Source organism: Alligator mississippiensis, chromosome 1 (assembly GCF_030867095.1).
Source record: "Alligator mississippiensis isolate rAllMis1 chromosome 1, rAllMis1, whole genome shotgun sequence".
Taxonomy (NCBI): domain Eukaryota; kingdom Metazoa; phylum Chordata; order Crocodylia; family Alligatoridae; genus Alligator; species Alligator mississippiensis.
The window spans coordinates 59,615,309-59,639,587 of NC_081824.1; the positions used below are offsets into that span (position 1 = coordinate 59,615,309).

Here is a 24,279-nt window from a genome sequence, read left to right on the forward strand (position 1 = left end):
TCTCTATAACTGTCTTCAGATATTTGTAGACTGTTATCAAATCCTCTCTTATTCTTCTTGTCTCCAGACTAAAAAACCCTAGTTCTTTCAGCCTTTTCTCGTAAGTCATGCTTCCAAGTTGCTCTGCACTGGACCCTTCCCAATCTGTCCACATATTTCTTGAAGTGTGGTGGGCCCAAAACTGTACTCCAGATGAAGCCTCACCAGTGCTGAACAGAGTGGAAGAATCACTTCCCTTGATCTGCTAGTGACAGTCCTGTTGATACAACCTAGTACACAGATGGCCTTTTTTGCAACAAAACCATGCTGTTGGCTCATATTCAGCTTATGGTCTACTGTAACCCCCAGGTCCTTTTCTGAAGTACTACAGCCTAGTCAGTCACACCCCCCACCTCCAGTCTGTATTTGTGTATTCAGTTATTCCATCTTAAGTGCAGGCCTTTGCATTTCTCCTTACTGAATTTAATCTGGTTGATTGTGGACAATTTTCCCAGTCTATCCAGATGATTCTGGATCTTAGCTTTGCTCTCCAGAGTGCCGGCAAGTCCTTCCAACTTGATGCCATTCACAAATCTGCTAAGCATGAACTCAATCCTATAATTCAAATCATTAATAAAGATATTAAACAATACTGGATCCGGAACAGACCCCTGAGGATTCCCACTTGATACCTCTTTCCAACAAACATTGATGATCATGTTGAGCATATTTGTTGAGCACGATGATCCAACCAGTTATGTACCACCCTTACAGTACTTTCATCTACTCTTCTTTTCTTTAGCTTGTTATGGAAAATGCTATGGAAGACAATGTGAAAAGCCTTGCTAAAATGAAGGTGTATCACATCTATTGCTTGTCCTGCATCCACAGAACCTGTTACCTTATGATAGAAGGGAATCATGTTGGTTTGGCATGATTTGCTTGGTGAATCTATACTGGTTGTTTCTGATCACCTTGTTCTCCTCTTGGTACTTCACAATTTAATTTCTTTGATAGTCTCAATGATCTTTGAGGACATACCCCATGATCTTTCCAGGTATTGAGGTCAGACTTGTCTGTAGTTCCCTGGATCCTCCTTCTTTACTTTCTTAAAGATGGGCACTATATTTGACCTTGTCCAATCCTATCTGACCCTGGCGACTTGAAATCTAGATTCTTTAAGTAACCCCTAACCTGTTCTGCTGCTATTCTAGGCTGCTTGACTCCATCTCTATCTTTGCTGTCTTACTTTTGACATGCTTGTAAAATGCCTTTTATATCTCTTGCCAGCTGCCTCTCAAATATGCTTTGGCTTTCCTAATATTCTTCCTGAATGTGATCCTCCGTGTGATACTCAAATACTCTTCCCTAGTACCATGACCACATTTTTACTTTTTGCAAGATTCCTGTTTGAGTTTCAACTCATTGGAGACACTGCTGCCTAGCCAGACTGATCTCCTGTTGCAATTCTCATTCTTCTGTTGTATCAAGATAAGTTCCTCCTCAGTTCTCAGTAGGGCATCATTAATGGAGGCAGCCAGTGCTCCTGGACTCCTTTTTCCCTGAGACTTGCCTCCCAGGGGATCTTGCTAAATAGCTGTTAAGTCTGCATTTCAGAAGTCCAGTTTCTTTATTGTCTTCTTCTTCTCTCCCCTTAGATCTTCAACTTTGTTGTCATTCGGCATGTTTACATGTGACATAGCATTCGTGGGCAAAAACCATGACACTGCTGCTATGTTGCCTTAGCAATGTGCTCCCTCACTATAGCATGTAGCTATGGTGATGTAGCAGCTAATAATAACCATGTGCTACCAGTGCAATACTAAATGATAGCGCAATAACAACAGCACGTGTAGACGTGTCCAGGGTCACCCAAATTAGCTTCCACCTTCACATTCTCAATCAAGTCCTTCTTTCTGAGCAGCAAGTTGATAAGAGCTTCTCTGCTTGTTGACCTGTCTACCATCTTTAGCAAAAAATTATCTGCAACACACTTCAAGAATTTGCTGGACTGCTTGTGCACTGCCTTCCAAGCAGATGTCCTGATAACTGAAGTCTTCTATGGGAACCAGGCCCTGCAATTTGGAAGCTTCTGTCAGTTTTTTAAAGAAGGCCTCATTCACCTCTTCTTCCTGATATGGTTGCCATCATGGCATCTCCCTTGGTGCTTTCCCCTCTGACCTCTTCTCAGAGGCCTTTCAGTAGGCTGACCTTTCACTTCATACTGCACCTTAGGATATATGTGCATCTCCTTTATATATAGGTCAGGACCCCCTTCTTTTTTCCCTTCCTATACTTCTTGAATAAGCTGTGACCATCCTTGACCATACTCTAGTCATGTGAACTATGCCACCATATCTCCATTATCCAAATTACATCATAATTCCTCAGTTGTACGAGGACTTCCAATTCTTCCTGTTTATTCCCAGTGCTTCTTGTGTTAGTACATAAACCTTTCAGGTATCTCACTGATTATGCTGTCTTCTCATTGACAGCATTGCTAAGATTTCAACTGTTTCTTCCCTTTACTACATTTTATCCAGGTCCCATGGCTCTTTATTTCCTTTTTGGCTTCTCTCTTCATCCCCTAGTAAACCTAGTATAAAGACTTTCTCACTAGGTTAGCAAACCTGTAGGTGCAAACATTATTTCCTGTCTTTGTCAGGTGGACCCCATCTCTTCCCAGTAGTCCTTCTTCTTGGAACACAAAGTAACTCAAAGTAAACCTTAAAACTCACATGCATACATGTTAATTTATTTTTATTTTATCTACATAAAATGAGATCTAAATACTCAGAAAGTCATAATTTAGCATTTTGCTAAATTTCAGAACAGTAGCTTATGAATCCTGGTAGTTCTATACTTTAAAATATGTATTTCTCAATAAAAAGCTACTATGATTTGTCCTTAGATCATTGTCATCTTCCAGACTATCAAATAAATTAAATCTTAAAATGAAGAAGGCTCTAAAGTATGTACATGCATGTATTACATTCTTTTGATTTTCACTCTTTTATCTGCTGACAGTGCTAATATTGATAAAGGTAGATGCTGAAATGAATATGATCTATTGAGTTTAGATGATGAGGGGAATAATGAAAGGAATGCAAGGAAATTACAAGATTTTAACATACTTACACAAAACTAAAATGCTGCAACTTCAGATGTTGTATGGAATGATCTATTTATTTAGGCAGACAATATAGTAAGCTCAATACAGGGCTTGTTAAATATGCAGCATTGGTGCCAAGTTATTCATTGTAAAGACCTTATTCTCTTTGCATATTTTAAGAAAAAATTTTTGCAACAATTGAGTTGCTCACACACAGTGTCAAGTTGAACAATAAGCATGCAGGAGACAGTATAACAACATAGGATGGGATTCTGGATCAGTGACTGAAAAATGCAGCACACTGATGAATAGCAAAAAGGGGGACAGTAATTACACCAGAAGCAAGGACTCTTTTCACGTGGGGAATATTTGAACATATACTATTATGAATGAGCACTGGAACACAACAGATGGCAACTGTGTTATTACTTGTAAATAAAAATATTTAGTAAGAGGGAATTAAACTTGTAAATAAATGTGCATGAATTTTAAAACAACAATTCAGAATATTAGCTTAGACCTAGATTAAATCTAATTGACGTATTCTCTGGGCTATCATTAAACAGGGTGGTCCAACAGTTATTATAAGCCAGTGTTATGGTTCCTTGATATTGCTGTTGGCTGGGAACTAGGTTTGTCTCCTGCATGTTATAACAGCCTAGTGCTGTTTAGCTTATGCCTGGCTACTTATGGTTTAGGGGAACAACTAGACCAGCCATTGATCAGCTGGGTTGCCCCAGCCCATTCCCTCAGGACATACTCCCTTTTTGGAATCCAAGCCCAGATCCAAACTCAATGCTTTCCCTTAGTTCCAGTGCACAGGGCAATTCTTGCCTAACTGCATAATAAGATTTACAGCAGCTTTAAGCTTACAGATTGGCTCAGAACGTCTGTATTGGAACAGAGAATTAGAGTCATTATATTTACAGTAAGAAAACATTTGAAAGGAAGGAAATTAAATTAAGAAACCATAGCTTACCAATCCTGACTGTAAGCAGAGTGAGTCAGAGAAAGGACTGGATGGAAATTATGGATCTCCGAATTTGTCTCTTTCTATCATGCTATTTTCTACAATGCCCACTACTGTAGTATCTAAGTACCACTAACAGGAAATGAGGGACCAGAGCTTCCATAAGTACATCTAGCAGCTGTGGGACCATTAGATTTTGTATTTCTATTACCTCTTCAGAATTTAGTTCTCCTGGTAAATCAAACATTTTCCAGTGGTTAGAATTGTACCTGTATCTGTGTCCTGTAAAATGCTTTCTCATATATATACTTTATCTATTGAGACCAAGAGAATTGCAGAAATACTTTTAGGCCTTTTAGAACCAGCATTAGATTCTTGGTTCATATTTTTTCATAATCTAGTCAGAAAAATACATTACAGCTCCTCTCTTTCAATCACATGGACTGGTTTTACCTGTCTGAAAATCCCTGCACATCTCAGGGTCCAGAGCTACCACATACAGGGCATGGAAACAGTATGGGCCTAGAAAAAGAACAGATGTACTGTCGGCACTGGATTTATGATCCAAATACCTTGTTCCAGGCGGATCCAAACCCTCAGATCGACCACAACTTTTCCGTTCAATAATAGGCAAATGTTATTGATACACAGCAACAGCAGATAAGAACAATGTAGGCGAGGCAAACAAAATACCCGCCCCCCATTCAATTCTATATCTACCCATCTAGGGCTGTCACAGAGAGAAGGTACATCTGGGCAGTAGGGTTGTGCAAAACAGCACCGTTTTGTTTTGACTTCCGGTTCACTGTTTTGAAGGGACAGTGTTTCATTTTGTTCAATTCTCCAGCCCTCAGTTTGATTCTCCAGCTCCCGCTTCAATTCCCCAGCTCCCTACCCCGCAGCACTCAGCCACAGTGGCCCCTGCTCCTAGACAGCGTGCAATGTCCTGCCGAACTGCATTGCACATCGCCATGGGGCAGCTGCCATGCAGGTACCAGGTGGAGGGGTCGATACCTGCCGCCCCTCACTGCCCTGTGCTGCATGGGTGGGCTTTGCCACCAGTGCCAAGAGGCCCCAATCACTGCTGCAGCCAGTGAGATGGGACTTTTTTTTTCTTTTTTTTTTTAAGTGCTGGGAAGCTGGGGCCAGGCATGGGATGGGGTCAGGCAGAGCAGCCATGGGGCTTCTCCTGTGGCTCCCCCCACCCAGGGAGAGGCAGGCACAGCCAGAGGAGCTGTGGGAGGACATGCAGCCACCCGGCTGTGCCTGCCTCTCCCTGGCCGATCTGAATCACCAAATCTTTCTGAATCAGCACTGAATCTTCCAAAGTTGATTTGGCCAAATTGATTCAGGACAGTGATCCGAATCAACTCACTGTCCTCTGATTCAGCCAAATCTGAATCCAAATTGAATACTTTCCTATTCACATAGGCCTACTGGGCAGGGCCCTCTGTTCCACAGCAGGGCTGGCCCCTCCCATCTGTTCCCTGGCCGGAGCACCGGCAGAGACTTGCAAGCACAACAGGGTATGCCTGGCTTCCCCCTGCCCCCCCGCTTGATGCTCAAGCAGGAGATATCCCCCTCCCTCCCTCCCATCTCCCACAGCAGGGACCCCAGCCCCATGGACCCTAGGCATGTGGTATGTTAACTAATGCAGACATGTGTGTGTATGTGTCTCCAATTTCACTGGGACAGGCAGACGGAACAGTGACTGCTTAGGGCTATTTGGATCTAATTAACAGGATTTTTTTTTTGCTCTAAATTAGGGCTGTCAAACAATTTAAAAATTGGATCATGATTAGTTGCGTGATTACAAATATTAGTTGCAATTAATCGCAATTTTAATCACACAGCTAAAAACTGAAAATTATGTGTGGAAAAACTCAAAATTATGCAAAATTTTGCAGGTACTTTGCATGGTTTGGGGGTGGGGATGGAGTGTCATGGGGGGATTTGTGAAGGTGTAGGCAGCTGCACGTGTGTGTGTGTGTGTGTGTGTGTGTGTGTGGAGTGGGGTCCCCCATTGCCCTGGCAGGATAAGGGGTACATTGGGTTAGGAGTGAAGGGGCAGCAGCAGGGATGGTGGCGCTGTGGCTTGGGAGTGAGGGACAGACACACACAGACATGCACATACAGACACAGTACCATACAGGTAAGTCTGTGGAGGAAAGGGATGTAGGGAAGAGAAGGGGTGGAGGGGACAGATCCAGGCCCCCATGGTGAGGGAAGGAGGGTGGAAGGGGTAGGGATGAATGGGGACCCAGGGCCAGGGTAGGTCACAGAACAGACCTGCTGGAGGCTTGTTGAGGAGTGCAAGCGGGGGGTGCAGCTCCTCACTGCTGCACGCATCCCAGGGGAGGCATGGGGGGCAGAGGCAGGCTGTGGATTTGTGCACAGGGCAGAGGTGGGCTCCCCACTGTGGGCTGGGGCACTGCGCCCTGCTGCCTTTGCCCTGGGAGATGCCTGCTGGCCATGTCACATCCCCTGCCTGCTCAGTGGCAGGAGGCACAACATGGCATCAAGTGACTCCCAGAGCAAAGACAGCGGGGTGCAGAGCCACAACCTGCAGCAGGCAGCCCACCTCCAGCCCATGCACATATCTAGGGGGCACATGCCTCCCATGCTCCTCCTGGAGGTGCCCGCAGTGGTGGGGAGCCTCCCACCCTGTGCCCTGGATGAGCCGCCCGTGCCTATATCCCACAACCCACCCTGGCCCTGGGTCCCATTCACCCAAGCTCCTGCCCCTGCCCCTTGCCCCACTCCTTCCTTTACTATGGGGTCCTCGATCTGCCCTCCATGCCCCTTCTCTCCACAGACTTATCTGCTGTGCTCTGCTCTACATGCTGCTAGGCTGCATTCCTGGCCATAGATTCATAGATTCATAGATGTTAGGGTCGGAAGGGACCTCAATAGATCATCGAGTCTGACCCCCTGCATAGGCAAGAAAGAGTGCTGGGTCTAGATGACCCCAGCCAGATGCATATCCAACCTCCTCTTGAAGACCCCCAGGGTAGGGGAGAGCACCACCTCCCTTGGGAGCCCGTTCCAGACCCTGGCCACTCTAACTGTGAAGAAGTTCTTCCTAATGTCCAGTCTAAATCTGCTCTCTGCTAGCTTGTGGCCATTATTTCTTGTAACCCCCGGGGGCACCTTGGTGAATAAAACCTCACCAATTCCCTTCTGTGCCCCCGTGATGAACTTATAGGCAGCCACAAGGTCGCCTCTCAACCTTCTCTTGTGGAGGCTGAAAAGGTCCAGGTTCTCTAGTCTTTCCTCATAGGGCTTGGCCTGCAAGCCCTTAATCATACAAGTGGCCCTTCTCTGGACCCTCTCCAGGTTATCCGCATCCCTCTTGAAGTGCAGTGCCCAGAACTGCACGCAGTACTCCAACTGCGGTCTGACCAGCGCCCGTTAGAGGGGAAGTATCACCTCTTTGGATCTATTCATCATGCATCTGCTGATGCACGATAAAGTGCCATTAGCTTTTCTGATGGCTTCGTCACACTGCCGACTCATGTTTATCTTGAACTCCACTAGGACTCCAAGATCCCTTTCCACTTCCGTGCCACCCAGCAGATCATTTCGTAGGCAGTAGGTGTGCGGGACATTTTTCCTCCCTAGGCACAGCACTTTGCATTTCTCCTTGTTGAACTGCATCCTGTTGTTTTCTGCCCACTTGTCCAACCTATCCAGGTCTGCTTGCAGCTGGTCCCTGCCCTTAGGCATGTCCACTTCTCCCCATAGCTTTGTGTCATCCGCAAACTTGGACAGAGTACACTTCACTCCCTCGTCCAAGTCACTGATGAAGACATTGAAGAGTGTCGGTCCAAGGACCGAGCCCTGCGGGACCCCACTGCCCACACCCTTCCAGGTCGAAACCGACCCATCCACCACGACTCTCTGGGTGCGACCCTCTAGCCAATTCGCCACCCACCGGACTGTGTAATCATCCAAGTCACAGCCTCTTAACTTGTTCACCAGTATGGGGTGGGATACCGTATCAGAGGCCTTCCTGAAGTCTAAGTAAACGACGTCTATCCCTATTCCTGTGTCCAGGTGTTTTGTTACCTGGTCATAAAAAAAGACTAGATTAGTCAGACATGATCTGCCTGCTACAAACCCGTGCTGGTTTCCCCTCGGCATAATTTGTCCTGCAGGGCTCTCGCAAATGTGAGCCTTGATAATTTTTTCAAAGACTTTACCAAGGATGGAGGTGAGACTGACTGGCCTATAGTTGCCCGGGTCCTCCTTCCTCCCCTTCTTGAAAATGGGGACCACATTGGCCCTTTTCCAGTCCTCCGGGACTTGGCCCGTGCGCCACGAGTGGCTGTGCAATGATGTTGGCCAGTGCCTTCAGTACCCTCGGATGGAGCTCATCCGGGCCTGCCAACTTAAAGGGATCCAGTTCTTCCAAGTGACTCTGCACCACCTCAGGGTCTACGCATGGAAGTCTGGTGCCTTGCTGCTGCCTCTCTACAATCCCAGTGAGACTTGTCTTGCCCCTCTCTTAGGAACACTGAGGCAAAGAACTTGTTGAGGAGTTCAGCCTTGTCCCCGCTGTCCGTCACCAATTGCTTCTGCCCATTTAGTAGGGGTCCTATTCCTCCCTGGGCCTTCCTTTTACTCCCTATATATCTAAAAAACAATTTCTTGTTATCCTTTACTTGGGATGCCATCCTCAGCTCCATGGTAGCTTTGGCCCGTCTAACTACCTCCCTACAAGCGCGAGCAGAGGAGGTATACTCCTCTTTGGTGATCTCTCCCTGTTTCCACTTTTTATGTGCTCCCCTTTTGGCCCGTAGGCTGCCCTGGATTTCTCTGGTCAGCCAAGGAAGCCTCCTGGCCCCTTTCCCTCTTTTTCCTCGCATCGGGATTGTCTCCCTTTGTGCCCGAAGGATCATTTCCTTAAGACACAGCCACCCTTCTTGGGCTCCCATCACTTCAAAACTCCTACTCTGGAGTTTGTCCTTGACTAATCACCTGAGTTCATTGAAATCAGCTTTCCTAAAGTCTAGCAGTTTCACCCTACTAGTTACCTTACCCACTCGATGTCTTATGAAGAATTCTATTATTTGGTGATCACTGTCCCCCAGATGGCTATTTATCTGTAGGTCCTGTCACAACCCAAGGGTGTGATTTTGTTTTTGTGTGTGCTTTGGCACCACTGAATTATTTTCCCACCATTTTGGAGCTTCCTTTGCAGGGTGCATTTCTTCTTTGCAGCATAGAAATGCACGTTGCAAGGAGTTCCCGCCATTTGTATTAAAATTCGAGCCCCATTATTGGCTTGTGTTAAAATATTCCCACGTGGCAGCTAACGATTGGCTTGCTAGCCGTATAAGAGGCTTGAGTGGTTTCTGCCCAAGTTGGAGGACTCCACAACCATCTGGAGAGAGAAAAAGAGCAAGAGGAGGGCTTCATGTTTTGTGAAGCACTTAAGTGCTGCAGAGCCTATTGGACCCAGCGTATTCAAAGAAGGCAACAGGGGTCTTTTCAGCCTCTAGCTTCTCCCCGTCACCGAGCACAATCCTCGACGTATCCCTCTTCCCTGCGCGCAAAAGGATCTACGGAGCCTCGACAACTCTGTAGGAGTGATCCAAGTACAGTCTGAGTCCTCAAACTGGGGATTTAAGCGGAGCTTTGTCTGGGAAACTGTCCAGCCTACACCACGACCATCTACGGTGTAAGTAAACAATCTTGAATCAACCATTACGCGTCCGTGCCTAATTCTAGTGTGTCGCCTGCTTTCTCCGACCCAGCATGCCCGGGCTGCCGGCCACAGCCCGCGCGGCGCAAAAAAGGGCCCGGATCGCTCCCGGCCCGCATAATCTGTAGGTCCCCTACCATGTCATCCCCCATTGCCAATACCAGATCCAGTATGGCATTCCCCCTAGTGGGACCGTGTACCTCCTGTGTCAGGTGGAGGTCCTGTACTCAGGTTAGAAACCTGCGTGAACGGTGGGACTTTGCTGTCTGCATCTCCCAGCAGATGTCTGGGTAATTTAGGTCCCCCATGACTACCACCTCTTTAGCTTTTATGGTCTCTGAGAGCTGCCTCAGGAGCCCTGAATCTAGTTCTTCTCCTTGGTGTGGGGGTCTGTAGCAGACCCCTACCACCAAATCCCTTTCTCCATGGCCATGTGCATGTTGTGGCTGCTCATGTGTGTGTGTTTGTGTGTGTGTGTCTGTTCCCACCCCCACCTTCCTGTTGCAGCAGCTTGGAGCCCATGCCTGGGCTGCCCTGTGGCTCCTCTGCACTGCCATCACTGTCCTACTGGGTGGCCCGGTGATGGTGGCGGAGCAGAGCCCAGGTGCAGGCTGCAAAGCCACATGTGCGATTAATGCATTTGAAAAATTAACACAAGAACCAATGAACTCATTAATCACATGTGTTAACTGTGATTAATTGACAGCCCTACTATAAATGAAATGTATGTATAATGGGAGGGTTTGTTGATATGGTTATACTTTCAAGCCTTTTCAAATCTATACTAAGCTTAAGTCTTTTCAACATGCTATAAGGGAGTGTCTGGTGCTATTTTCCTTAAAGGGCAAAACAGATATGCCTCTTTTGATCTGAGTCTCTAGGGCAGGGTCTTTGCTCTACTTTCTCACATCTCCTTAAGCATTTTAGGGTGTCACGTGCATAAAAGAGCAGACCCATGTGCTCCAGATGGTTTCTCTGAAGTGATGAGAGACTATCATTTTGCTCTTCACTCTTTCTTACACACCTGCAAAAGCAGAAGTGCCAAATAGAACTGTCTAACTTTGAAATATTGCACTTCCAATTATATTCATAATCTACTTTTAGAAATGGCGTAATTGAGTTAATTTTGTAACTTTCTTAAAGTGCTCTAAAATGTTAGTTAATACAGTAAATCAGTGTATTTTTTTATTCAGATCTATAGATTTTGACATATAATAGGTATCCATCTTGCTAAATGTGTTTACTATCCATTATTAGATATGCAGGGCCAAATCCCATTTTACTTTATATTCCTAAATGGCAAATACACAGCTGCCTAACCACAAATCTTGGCACTCACAGTTTGGCTTTAGCTCTGTATGTGCAAGGCGACAGATGCTTTCCGAGCATGATCAGTGGGGCTGCACTCTGGCCAGGCAACTGCACACATATAGATATAAGGGCAGGTAAATCCTGAATTTTCAGTCACAGGAAAAACATCTTGTGACCCAATTGCTTAGTGGTTAGGGCACTTCTGCAGGCAGTAGAGTATGCAAGTTTTAGCCCCCCTCAGTCGGGGATGTTTGAAGCTCCATCTCCTGCTTCCCAGAAAATTGTTTTTAGGCACCCCTGTCATAGACTAGACATTACTCATATCTTTTCTCTTAGAGTTAGCCCACTGCACCTTGTTTATAGTATTCACAAGATTCATAGTACTGGGCAAGTTTTTGCTGTATTGGGAATGGGGGCCTATTCTAAAACCCAAGGCCTTCTCCTTGCCAGGCCAGCCATCTCCCTAAGGTACACACCCTATGCCTTCTATACATCCTGTTGGTCACACATTTCTGCCTCCCTTGATTGCCCTGTGGGCCAACTTCAAGAGGAGAGCTGCAGAAGTATATATATATGCACAGACTTCACTAACATTCAAATTTGAAATGCGTATGCATTATCTTAAAATCCTTTTTAAAGAAATCAGCATCAACAGACAATCTCTGCCAGCAAGGAGGAAGATATGCCTAAAGCAGGAAAGTAGAGTTTTCATATTATAAGCAAAGATACAGGAACCAATCCCAAAACAACTGTAACATAAACCCACATGGCTTGAGGACATGAAGAGAGCTAGGACAAACTTAGGCAGACAAGGTTCTTTGGATGAATCTGATATCTTTTATTAGACCAACTTAAATAGTTGGAAAACAATTATTAAGCAAGCTTTTGGGTTCAAAAACACTTCGTCAGGCTAAGAAAGTTTCTGAAGTTGGTGTGTGCTCTTCCTGGATGGAATGAAAAGTAAAGAAGCCAGAGGCTGGGCTGGTATGCATACAAGAAAGGTAGTAAGTGAAAAAGTAGATTGAAGAGTCAATAGGTGAGAGACAGGCTGGGGGGGGGGGAGGGGAGGGAGGAGATGAAGGGGGATGAATAGTGGAGAGATACCTGGGGAGTCAGGTGTCAGGCAAGTTATAATGTGTCATAAATCCAATGTCTATATTTAGTCCATGATTTTTACTATCCAGAGGTTGATGAAGTGGAGTTCATAGGCTTGTCTCTGGGAAGTGTTTTGTCAGTTTCCTTTTAGGATCGGAACTGAGAGATTGGAGAGAGAGTGGTTTTCTTGTGAGAAGTGTGCCCCCACAGGTAATTTGGTATTCCTGTCTTTGATAGGTTTCCGGTGTCCATTCATTCTGGTGCGCAGTTGTTGTTTGGTCTCTCCTACATATTTTCCATCAAGGCATTTGGTACATTGGATGAGATATATCACATTTCTGGAGGTGCAGCTGTAATATCCAGGAATGCTGATGGCTCTGTTGTGGGGTGTAGTAATAGTTGGGGTGGTGGAGATATGTTGGGAGGTTTTGCATTTCTTGTCATGGCATGGTCTGGATGCATTTGGTGTGTTCTGGGCCTGAGGAAGTTTGCTTCTGGTGATGAGGTTAGTGAGGTTCAGTGCTTGTTTGAAGGACAAACATAACTTTGTTTGCAAAAGCAGAAGCCAAAAGTTGAAGGTGACATGGAATCTCATAAAGATGCCTATGTCATACTCTCTGGGAGGTTTAATATTTTTGTAAGTTCTACTTGTGACCACCTCTTTCTATAGGAAAGACCCCTTTGCCTTTTGATTTTTCCTAAGAATTGTCTTCTTTTTTATAATGTTTAAGTGTTTCATAATACATTAGCCTATATATAAATTATGACACTTAGGACTGTATCCTTCATTAAACTTCAATGTTCTACAATGTTATTAAAACCAGTGGGGGTGTATGTGGTGTAAGTGAGCCCAGAATTTGTCCATTAGTTTGTATTTTACACGAGGGTAAAATGATAAAACATTAATTGGGATTAAGATATAGGAGCCTAACCTTGCAGGTAAAGCACCTAAAATTCCCATGAAGCAAAGAATTAGGCTTAAATCTACTTTTAGTCAGCTATGGAGTATGAACATCTCAAATATTCCTAGAAATAATTTATAAAACAGAAGTACTGTGAACAAATTACTTAAATACCTCATGATACATTCATGGGAACTATGGCAAATTTAAAAGTTTATTACTAGAAAAGAGATTATTAGGTATTTAAAATGGGTATTTGTTCAAGGAAAAATGATTCTGAGGAGCTGGGCTAGTTTTAGATATATGGTATTAATTAAAGAATTACATTGCTTCTAAGTATTTTATATTATGCTAGTTATACGTGTTAAAAAATAAATGATAGCCAATAAAATTCTATGGGCATTTTTAACATGAAAGTGTCTTTGCATGCCCCTTCATTAACCTTTATAAAATGTAGTGACATTTAAATATTTCATTATGAGGCTTACATCCTTGCATATTTCTTGAGAATTGAAAATAGATATCTAGAGAAAATGGATCACCTTTGGATGGAATGCTGTAGGTTAAATTCTTTTATATTTAATTTTCAATAATGGATTATTGTATTTAGAGTCATTATAACAAAGTGCTGAATATGAATGAATACTCAAAACAGTTGATGATGTGAACACTGAGGAGCTGATTCAGCAGCCATTGATGTTAGCAGAAAAATTCCCATTGATGATTAATGTCAATGGATATTGGATTAAACCTAGAGGTTATTTTTTTTCTGATTTTATAACTTCTTTGGTCCTCACAGTGCACAATAGAATGTTGAATCATTTCCTTTCTTCCAATATAATTTTGTGTCACTGAACCCACTCTTCAGCTTTAGCATCTGCTTCAGTGGGAGAAGAATCATGCCATCATTTATGTACCATTTTGTATTTCCCCCAACTCAGTAAAACACTAAAACACTTATGTAAATGCTCAATAAAACAATTATCAAAATAGTGTACATTTTAATAATGAAACTTGTTATTTATTTTATTGGTATTATTAGCTTTTTCTATCATGGTGATATGAGACTACTTCAGGAAATAAAACATATGCTTTTGGTGCTTTTCTTCTTTACATGATGCAGAGAAAAAGCTTGAAGACTATGTCTTCAAGGGTAAGTTTCCCATACTAGGTTAAATTGGTGAAAATGCTTTTATATGCAAAAAAATTCACCAGCTTAATTTAACCCTTCACTCCCAAGAAATAATATTTAGTCTTGGAACTTTTGTAGTTACATATTTTTAAAAATCAATTGATTTCAAATATGTCAAGAAGTGTGGACTTGTTAGTGCGTTGAAGCAATAGCTCTGTGACAGGCGCTCCTAAGCTTTGGCTGCCTGAGCTTTGTATTTAAGGTAAACAGTCTTTAGAAAAATACTACTTAATGGTTCCTCACAACACCCAGTCAGAAAGACAAGGGAACATTAATCTAGTTTTTGTCAGAGACTTACTGTGTGACCTTGTGTAAAACACTCAAGTTTTCAGAAGTTTTCAGCCCAATTACTTTAACTGAAGTCAATGATTGATTGATAACTACATGCATCGTTTGTAAATTAATATAAAACAATTAGATAATTAACAGACTGTAGACAAAATTGCACAACTTCAGGAAAAACAGTACAGATTTCAGCTGAACAGACTCTCAACTAGAAACTTTAACCTCTGGGGACAAAGAAAAGAAATGGTAAATTAAAGTGAGGATGATGCAGCATATGGAATTAAAAAGGAAAGTTCTCAGAACACTTGTAAAACTAATTTTAAAATAATGTGTGATTTAAAAGCTGTCTAACTTGTAAAGATGGTTGTGACTCCAGGTGTCATTCATGTGATTTGCTTATGATAGTCAAATAAATAGGACAATCAAATATAGTAAGTAACAGCTTGAGGCCAAAAAAGTGAGAGGGAATTATTCCTTTTGTGTTTAAATTTCTAAAAAGACAGAAGGAAATGTAACATTTCAAAAGCTGGCACATGTGGTTGGAAAGAGACCATAGACTGCCCTCTTTATAATGAAATAATACTATTGCTTCATTGTTGAATAAAAGATTTTAAGGGCCTTGCAGTTCAGATTTCCAGTTTGAACAGAAATTGGTGACTCTGAGTCAGGCATTTACTTAGTGTAATTTGTTTATCTACAAGCTGTACACTAAGCCTGTTCTCTTGAAACAGGAGAGATTTAAAAAAGAAACCCTGTCAGTGCACTTAGCTGAGACCTCTGACCAGGCACCTTTGCCATGTCATAATAAACAGCCTTCTTGCTCTCTCCAGCCAAGGCTACTGATTAACACACAACACCTTGCTCCATTCTCTAGCTCCTGAATTTAGACCATGCTGACCCTCCAAATCTAAAACATCCTTTGGATTGCAAGCCTTTAACCTTTCTGTTTTTAGGTACAGAAAAGGTAACTTGGTATTTTTTTCTATAATGTGAAGAATAGTGAGTTTAAGTTTGTCTCCTTTATTAGTCTCTGAGTATAGTGATGGCATCAGTGATTGATTACAATATTTACTGTTCTAATGCAACTCTATTTTACTGTTCTCTTGTTCCTAACATAGAAGGAACAAGGAAAAACAATGTGGTAATCTGCTGTCACAGTACTTTCCAATAAATGTTTACTCATATCCCAGAACCACTGTACTGTACTCAAGAGAGACAAATCAAGAATAACTCAGGACTGAACAACAGTGCATGTTGGTCTTTGGAAACTAATATATATCAGCTTGCACCACTATCTCCCTCCATCCTGTACTTTGATTAGTGTTATGTCTTTATGAGTTTTTAAGAAAGGGAATACCTTGCTTTAAAAAAGAAATTCATTATTAAGGCTTCACTTACACACAGTTTTTGTACTAGTATAATTAGTTTAGAATTTATTTTTTACTGATCTGATCACATTGGTACAACCTCTAGAGTAGATACATTTACTATTGTATAAATATTCTTAAATGCATAAGCTGGCTACAGACATTCAAAAACCCCGAGGTGGAATCAATCATAGTTACACAGTTTTCTGTAAGTGGCATAGTTTAGATCAGTAGTCTAGTTTATTTTCATTCCCATAATGAATAAACTATGCTTGTATGAACACATTTATATCAGTGCAGTGTAACTATGTCTACACCAAAGGGTTTGGACTATTTTATTGATATAGGTGTGCGTAAAAGACCAAAATGCTTTTACTGCAATATATTAAATGTGTTATGTATTAATGTCAATTCATGAAGATCTTCAAGCAAACCTCTTTATGGGGCTTTTGCTTTTGTACAAGACAGATTTTACTATCATGCCTATTATATATCTGAAGTTAGTCTTCCAATGTTAAAGAGTTAAATAATACCACTGTAATAATACTTTCTAATCCTAGGTTTAGGAATTATTTTCTATTTGTACATTCTTTACTGCATTACAAAAGAACCCCTGTCTATTTCACTTTGTCTCTTTCCCAGTTTTATGATGTTATTTCTAACATATTAATTTACTTGAAAAAAATTGTGCTAAAGTGGAAACATCATGCATAAGCAAACCTAAAAACAGTCCCATAAAATTTCAGTTTGGTTCCTTATCCAAATCTTGTATGCATTTTCATGGATGTTATGGTTTTGGAAATATGGCTTTTAAGAAATTTCCAGTACTCCTGATTTTAGCTGGACTAGAAATATAACACTAATATATAGCAGAATAATTCAGCATTTTACCAGTCTTGTGCAAACTAAAACCAAAGAATGTACAGACTCAGGAAAACATGGAAAGACTAATTGTTAACTATGTATGTTGGAACTTCAGAAAAATTGAGATTACCACCTACTAATCTCTGAATACTAATACTAGTAATACTGAACCTGTGACTACAAGTACGATTGGAATGAATGGTTTAGTAATGTGACCCTCTCTGGAAAAAATTACTTCAGCTCTTCAATGTTTTAATCTCTGGATAATGTCTTATAATAGCGGTTTTGAATTTTGCAATTCAAAAGTCCATCACTAAAACAATCATTTGCAATAATGACTTAATGGTATATACTTAGTGATATGAATGGTATTTGTTATATGCTTGAGTTTAATTTGACTTTTTTAATTTCCTTTAATTTTCAGAACTTCTTTCAAATAGTTAGTAATCTCCTAGATGAAGAGAACAAGGAAAAATGGGAAGATGCACAACAGGTAAGGCTTCTGTTGCTATTCAGTTTAAAAAATTACAAATTATATGAATAGAAAGCATTTATTGTATTGCTGAGTAGGAGACCATACATCAATGTAGTGAGGCTTGTTTATTTAGGAAATACCTTTTTAAAAAATATATTGTAAAAGCTAGGATAAAGCATGTTCTGCTGTGAATGTAACAATGAATGGAAAAAATGTTTTGAAATAATCAGGCCCGGATAGAAAAGGATTTTTTTCTTGCCTGCTAACTACTGGGCATCAAAACTATTTTATGATAATGAGAACACTTAGAGACATGTCACACGTTAAATGTAGGATATATTAACTGTCCTTAAAATATGAGGATCCACACATTGAAGAAGTAAAACACATTCTAAGAATGATTGTATCATAGCAAAATTAGGACTTTCCATGGGAAGAGTATATCCAGATAATATAAAGTGACACTTGTTCAGCTATCAGTTTAGACAAAAACAGGATGCGTTTCAATACGGACAAGTGCAGGGTGCTACACTTGGGCAGTAGTAACCACCAACACACTTATAAGATGGGAAACTCCCTTCTTGAGAGCACGGGGGCAGAAAGGGATCTTGGAGTCATCATTGACTCCAAGATGAACGTGGGCTGACAATACAAGGTCACGGTCGGCAGGGCTAACTGGACCCTATCGTGCATCCACAGGTGCATCTCAAGTAGGTCCAAGGAGGTGATCCTCCCCCTCTATGCGACACTGGTCAGGCCGCAGCTGGAATACTGTGTCTAGTTCTGGGCGCCCCACTTCAAGAGGGATGTGGACAACATTGAGAGGGTCCAGAGGTGGGCCACCCGCATGATCCGGGGACAGCAGGGCAGACCCTACAATGAGAGGCTACGGGACCTGAACTTGTTCAGCCTTCACAAGAGAAGGCTGAGGGGGGACCTTGTGACTGTCTATAAACTCACTAGGGGGGACCAGAAGGGTTTGGGGGAGACCTTGTTTCCCCCAGCGCCCCCCAGGATAACAAGAAATAATGGCCACAAGTTGTTGGAAAGTAGGTTCAGATTAGACATCCATAGGAACTACTTCACAGTTAGGGCGGCTAGGATCTGGAACCAACTTCCAAGGGAAGTGGTGCTGGCTCCTACTCTGGGGGTCTTTAAGAAGCGGCTCCATGCCTACATGGCTGGGGTCACTTGAGCCCAGTTTCTCTCCTGCCCAGGCAGGGGTTCGGACTTGAAGATCTACAAGGTCCCTTCCGACCCTACTTCTATGATTCTATGATCATCAGACTTCTCCAAGGAGATAACAGAAGTTCAAGACTCCGGTACAGTGCTGGGGCTGGCACTGACAATCAGAGACCTGTGCACATTAAAACTTGTAGTAAACATTGCCATGGAACTGCTCAGAATACATTCTGTCTTCAATACTGAATAGATTTAACATATACTAAGTGTCTTGTATGACAAGGCCTATATTATAAACAGTTTCATTTTGTTCCATGGGATAATTCCTGATGTTTGAAGACTTGGAAAATATGCACTGTAACTGAAATGACTGAGCATTACTTTTTGTTGACTAAGTGATTTCACTTATACAAGGGAGTAGGTTGTAGCCATGTTGGTCTAAGGACATAGGCAGATAAGGTTCTTTGGGTGAATCTGATATCTTTTATTAGACCAACTTAAATAGTTGGAAAAAAAATTTTTAGCAAGCTTTTGGGTTTAAAAACCCTTCATCAGGCTGAGGAGGTCTGGTATATGCTTTTCCTGGATGGAATGAATAGTAAAGAAGCAAGAGGCTGGGCTGGTATGCATGTGAGACAGGCAGTCAGTGAAGATGTAAATTGAGGAGTCAGTGGGGGAGAGACAGGCGGGGGTGGGGAGGGAGCTGTAAGATGCAGGGATGCTGATGGCTGATGGCTCTGTTGTGGGATGTAGCAATTGTGGGGTGGTGGAGATGAGTTGACAGGTTTTGCATTTCTTGTCATGGCATGGTCCGGATCCATTCGGTGTGTTCTGGGCCTGAGGAAGTTTGCTTCTGGTGATGAGGTTAGCGAGGTTCGGTGCTTGTTTGAAGGCTAGGATGGATGGTTCTGGGAAGAACTCTTTAAGAATAGGGTCTTTTTCTAGTATGGGTTGCAATTGTTTAAGGATTTGCTGTGTGGATTCAAGGGAGGGGCGATATGTCATAACACGGTGTGCGATTCGTGGGGGGGTTTCTTCTGTACTGCAGCAATTCTTCACATGGCATTTCTTTCAGAAGTGCGATCTCTCTCTCTGGAGGAGTGTCCTTGTTGGGTGAAAACCTTTTCAAGATCGGTGAGGTGGCAAGTTTGTGTGCTTGTTTGAAGGTGGCGATCCCGAGTGTTCTCCGCAGTGCAAATTCGGTGGTAGCTGAAGGCTTGGCTGTATATCACAGCTTTCTTGGTGTGCTTAGGGTGATTGCTGGTTCTGTGCTGGGTGGAAGGATGATGATTTTTGAGTTTTTGATGGAACTCAGAGATCGCAGGTTTTCAGTCCAAATGATGAAGAGGTCATCGATATATCTTAAGTATAACAAGGGTTTGATGGTGCAGTCCTTGAGAAATTCTTCTTCCACGTGGATCATAAAAAGGTTGGCATACTGTGGGGCCATTTTGGTGCCCACAGCTGTGCCCATGGTCTGAAGGAAGGTTATTAAAAGTGAAATTGTTCTGTGTGAGGATGAAGTGTATAAGGTCAGTAATATCTTTTGGGTCTATACTCTGAGTTGTAGTCTTGCTCTTCTAGATATGTAAGGCAGGTGTGGATGTCATCCTGGTGTGGGATGTTGGTATATAAGCTGGTAATGTGCATGGCATTTAGGAAGGTGTTGCTGAGAAGGTGGTCTATGTTTTTAAGTTTCCATAGAAAGTCTGTAGCGTCTTGGACAAAACTTGCACTTTGGGTGGCAAACAGTTTTAGGATTGATTCAACGAAACCTAATATTTCCTCAGTTAGGGTCCCATGTTTGGAAATGATAGGTCTGCCAAAGTTCCCTTGTTTGTGGATTTTAGGGAGAATGTAAAAAGTTCCTGCATTGGGTAGTGGGGGGGGGGGGGGGGGGGATCAAGGTCCGTAATTTTTCTTGTAGTTCTGATGGAAATGATTTGATGGTATTTTTTAGCTTCATGCTGAAAAGGGGAGTAGGACCTTCTTGTAGTTCTTTGTAGTAGGTGGTGTCAGAGAGTTGTCTGTTGGCTTTCTTTATATAGTCTTCACAGTTTAGGATGACTATGGCTCCTCCTTTATCTGCTGGTTTTATTAGGATTTTGTGGTTAGATTTTAGAGATTCTATGGACTATCTCCATGGTAGAGAGAGGTCATTATGGTGGCGTGTGTTGTTGATTATTTCATTGTTCATTCTTTCCCTGAAGTACTAGATGTAGCAGTCAAGGTTACAGTTTCATCCACTGTGAGGTGTCCAATCTGATGTTTTTTGGGTTGAACTTTTCCTCAATGTTGTCAGAGGATGAGTTGTTGTTGGAAATGGATTAATTTTGGTTGCAGAAATATTCCTTGAGGCAGAGGCATTGGAAGAATTCTTCTACTTCTCCACTTTGAAGTATTTTATTAGGGTATTTTTCTGGACAGAAATTTAGGCCTTTAAAAAGGACAGATTTTTCAGTTTTGGTAAGTGTATGTGTGGAGATATTGATGATATTTGAGGGTTTGTTCCTGCTTCATTTTCATCAAGTCTGAAGTTAGAATGTTGTACAGTGTTGGTGTTGTCCCTCCGATGGTTGTTTTGTGGCTGGGGAAGTTGTTCTTGGATTAATTTGTTCCAATTCTTTTTATGTTGGAGGAATATTGTAGAAAATTGTTCGTAGTCTCTTTGTATCCATTGTATAATATTAGGGAAGATGTCTGGATTTTTCTCTTTTAAATTGTTGTAGCATGTGGTGATTTCCTTCCTGAGTTGGTCTCTTTTGGAGTAGATTAGGTGAAGTAGATGATTTCTAATCATCTTATTATGTTGTTCACTTATACAACATTTTTAAGAAGGAAAAGATGGAGAAAATCCATTGTCCTGTGAGTTTTCAAGTTCCTTTCAGATCATTAGGATGCTCTGTATCATGAAATCAAGACTTCCAAAGTTACAGCCAAAAAACACATTTCAAGTGACAGAACAACATATGAAACTAGTAAATCCTGTACAGAATATTTAAAAAAGTTCTTATCCTCTGCTAACCACATCAAATAATCAGGAAAAATAAAAATATATGTAATCCTGTGTTATGCATATTTCAACCAGTGTAAACAGTATTAACTAGTTAAAAATTATGGAGAGAGGATTATGGCTGCAGTTTTGAAGTCTGATTATATCAATGTTCTTTTCAAAGACAACAAAGTGAAAATGTGCATGCCAGAGTACTTTAACCATCTTTTTTTACCAGCTTGCCTGAGATACTTTCCTTGAGCTCTGCAGTCTTTCCTAGTTTAGATTCCTCAGATTGTGCTCTATGATCTTTTGGTAGAAAAAAAAGCCTCATTCACTGTCAACAAATTGTTGATTTTCAGTCAGAATACAGCTGCAGTGCCAGAGCATATCCTTTCACTAGATTAAATGCCAGCATTAGAAACCATTAATTACAGGTTATGTAAAGAACCCACTTTAATACATGCCTTTTTAAGAACCGATGTAAAGAGCTGCAGAGAAGCCATTTGCAGTCCCCAGTGATACGTTTATATTGGCTCAACCACACTCAGGAACTATTCTACATATTTTTCATCACAATCTGCCAACACCTTATTTATTAATTAAATAATCTATATCTGTAAAGCTACGGAGTGACTTGGTAACATGTATTGTTCAACTGTTTCTCAGCTGAAGAAATGCTAACAAAGTGAATGCTGGCAGAAGACCATTTTAATTAAAAACCAGCCATGGTCCTCAGTACAGAGCATGTGTTTATTTGTAGTATGGGTGAGACTGGTGTGAAAATGTATTTGTAACCTTACTAATGACCATTAGAAAAAATGAATTTGAGTTTGTTTCACTTGAGGCAGTGAATTCTCCCTATTTGTCAGGATCTTGAACACATCATATAATTAACATAAAACATCACGATGCCTTCACTTTAATGGCCTGGCCAAGCTATGTAACCCAGCATGAAGTTACCCAACTTAGTTTAAATGACAAAGGATCTATTAAAAAAAAAGGAATAAGCTGGAGCATTTGGTTACTGAAACTTGGAGTCTCCAGAGGCAACATGGGGAGGTAACATATTCCCAGTGTCAGACATAAATAGGATGCATATTGCTTACAGATTGCATTTTGACAACCCTTTTACTATAAGGCAAAAAAGGGCATTGTGTACAGAAATATATATATATAATAGACAGAAAAAAATATATAGTATCAGATTACTGAAAATTACCACTTTGTCCATGAAACAGACAGTAGTCTTTATGATGAATTATTTATTATTGATGACTCTATTGGTTTTTAAACTATTGGCATTATTGCTTAATAAAATACACTTCAATATTTTTGTGGTAAATATTAGCATATAACCTTGAAAATTAATGACATTTTCTTGTAAATGAGCTAGCCTTTTCCCTGTTTGGAAATCCTAGCTGGATGTGGTTCTTGTGTTGTAGAGACAACCATGGATTCCCCTTGTTTACTTAATCACCATGATAACAGCATTAAAAGCATAGGAATAATTTTTATTAGTTAACTTTTGTTTTAAATCAACAAAGCGGAATGACACTACCATTCTTAAGGGCCAGATTTTGCCTTCAGATTTATAAATTCCCTTCTATCAACATTATTGGGTTTACCTACCCAGATGTTTAAAAAAACCAAAACCCTGCCTTTTTTTCCCCTGAATTATGTCTTAAATAGTAACCATTACTGAGAGCTATGGTGTACTCACCATATAGCATTGTAATCCTGTTAGGTTAAGTGCAGTGATGTCTGGGCCAACCTAAATTGTTTTCCCACAACTTGAAGGCTGACCATGTTGACTTACCAGGAGATTTTAAGTCAGTTGAAAGCTAAACATGGTAGTTTCAGTCACTTAAGCTTTTAGATAATAAAACATAATGTATACAGTTCTTGTCCTGTCCCACCTCATTTTATTACATTTAGTTTCTGTTTTATCTCAGTGCTACAGAATTGCTGAAGTTCTTCTGGCTATTTTTGTATCTTACTTTTGTTTACTAGATCTATCCAGGATCAGTAGAGCTAATGCAGGTGATTGAAGATTTTATACACATTGTTGGAATGGGGATGATGGACTTTCAGAATTCATATCTAATGACTGGAAATGTAGGTAAGAAATAGGAATTTCTATTATCAAATATTTTATCTATAAAAAATAAAAAATTGCAAGTACATACTTTACAGATGCCAAGTATATGATAGTTTAGATTGCTATCCTCTTTCTGTTCTAAACTTATCTTTTAATATTTGGTCATTTGCTATCTTGATTATTCATTTGCTTAGTATGTTTTATAAATGAATCTTCTCTTTAAATGGGTCTCCAAACTTGAGTGCAGATGTAAGATGTAAATACACTGAAATCAATAAGTTCTTTCAGAGTTTCAGTATTTAATGTTTTGCCTCCTATGAATATCAGTCTGTTTTAAGATAGGTCATTACAGTGAGGCAGAATATGTGATGATTTAAAAGTTAGTTGGTTTTAGAAAACATCACAGAAAAAGTAGGAAATGTTTCTACTGAAAAACCTAAAACATCACCGAAGTAATCATACTGTCGTGCTGGTAGAAATGTGAGGCTTTATTTCAGTATTCGTGATTTATGCTCAATGTAAATCAGTATAATACATGTCATTTGATAATATCAGTTGAATAATTGCCAATAACATATAATTAACAAATTATTAAATATTTCTTTATTTTTCTCAGCTTTTAAAGTTGGGAGGGTAGGATTAATCCTGAAAGGAATTGATTTGTATTGGTTGGATGTTAGTGAATACTAATTGTTAGCTGATTGTTGGGCCTAGCCCTGGGATCATGTGACAGTCTGGAAGTAGC

The 24,279-nt window shown here is 41.1% G+C and overlaps 1 protein-coding gene across 4 annotated transcripts in view; it reads left to right on the forward strand.

The window, feature by feature from the left end:
- ADGRB3 (adhesion G protein-coupled receptor B3) overlaps positions 1 to 24,279 on the forward strand; it is a 733,084-nt gene that overhangs the window by 348,055 nt on the left and 360,750 nt on the right. For all 4 annotated transcript variants that reach the window (XM_059730831.1, XM_059730825.1, XM_059730832.1 and 1 more), the window contains 2 exons: positions 17,209 to 17,277; positions 23,447 to 23,555. In XM_059730831.1, coding sequence (XP_059586814.1) covers positions 17,209 to 17,277; positions 23,447 to 23,555 — 178 coding nt within the window. The remainder of the gene's footprint in view (positions 1 to 17,208; positions 17,278 to 23,446; positions 23,556 to 24,279) is intronic.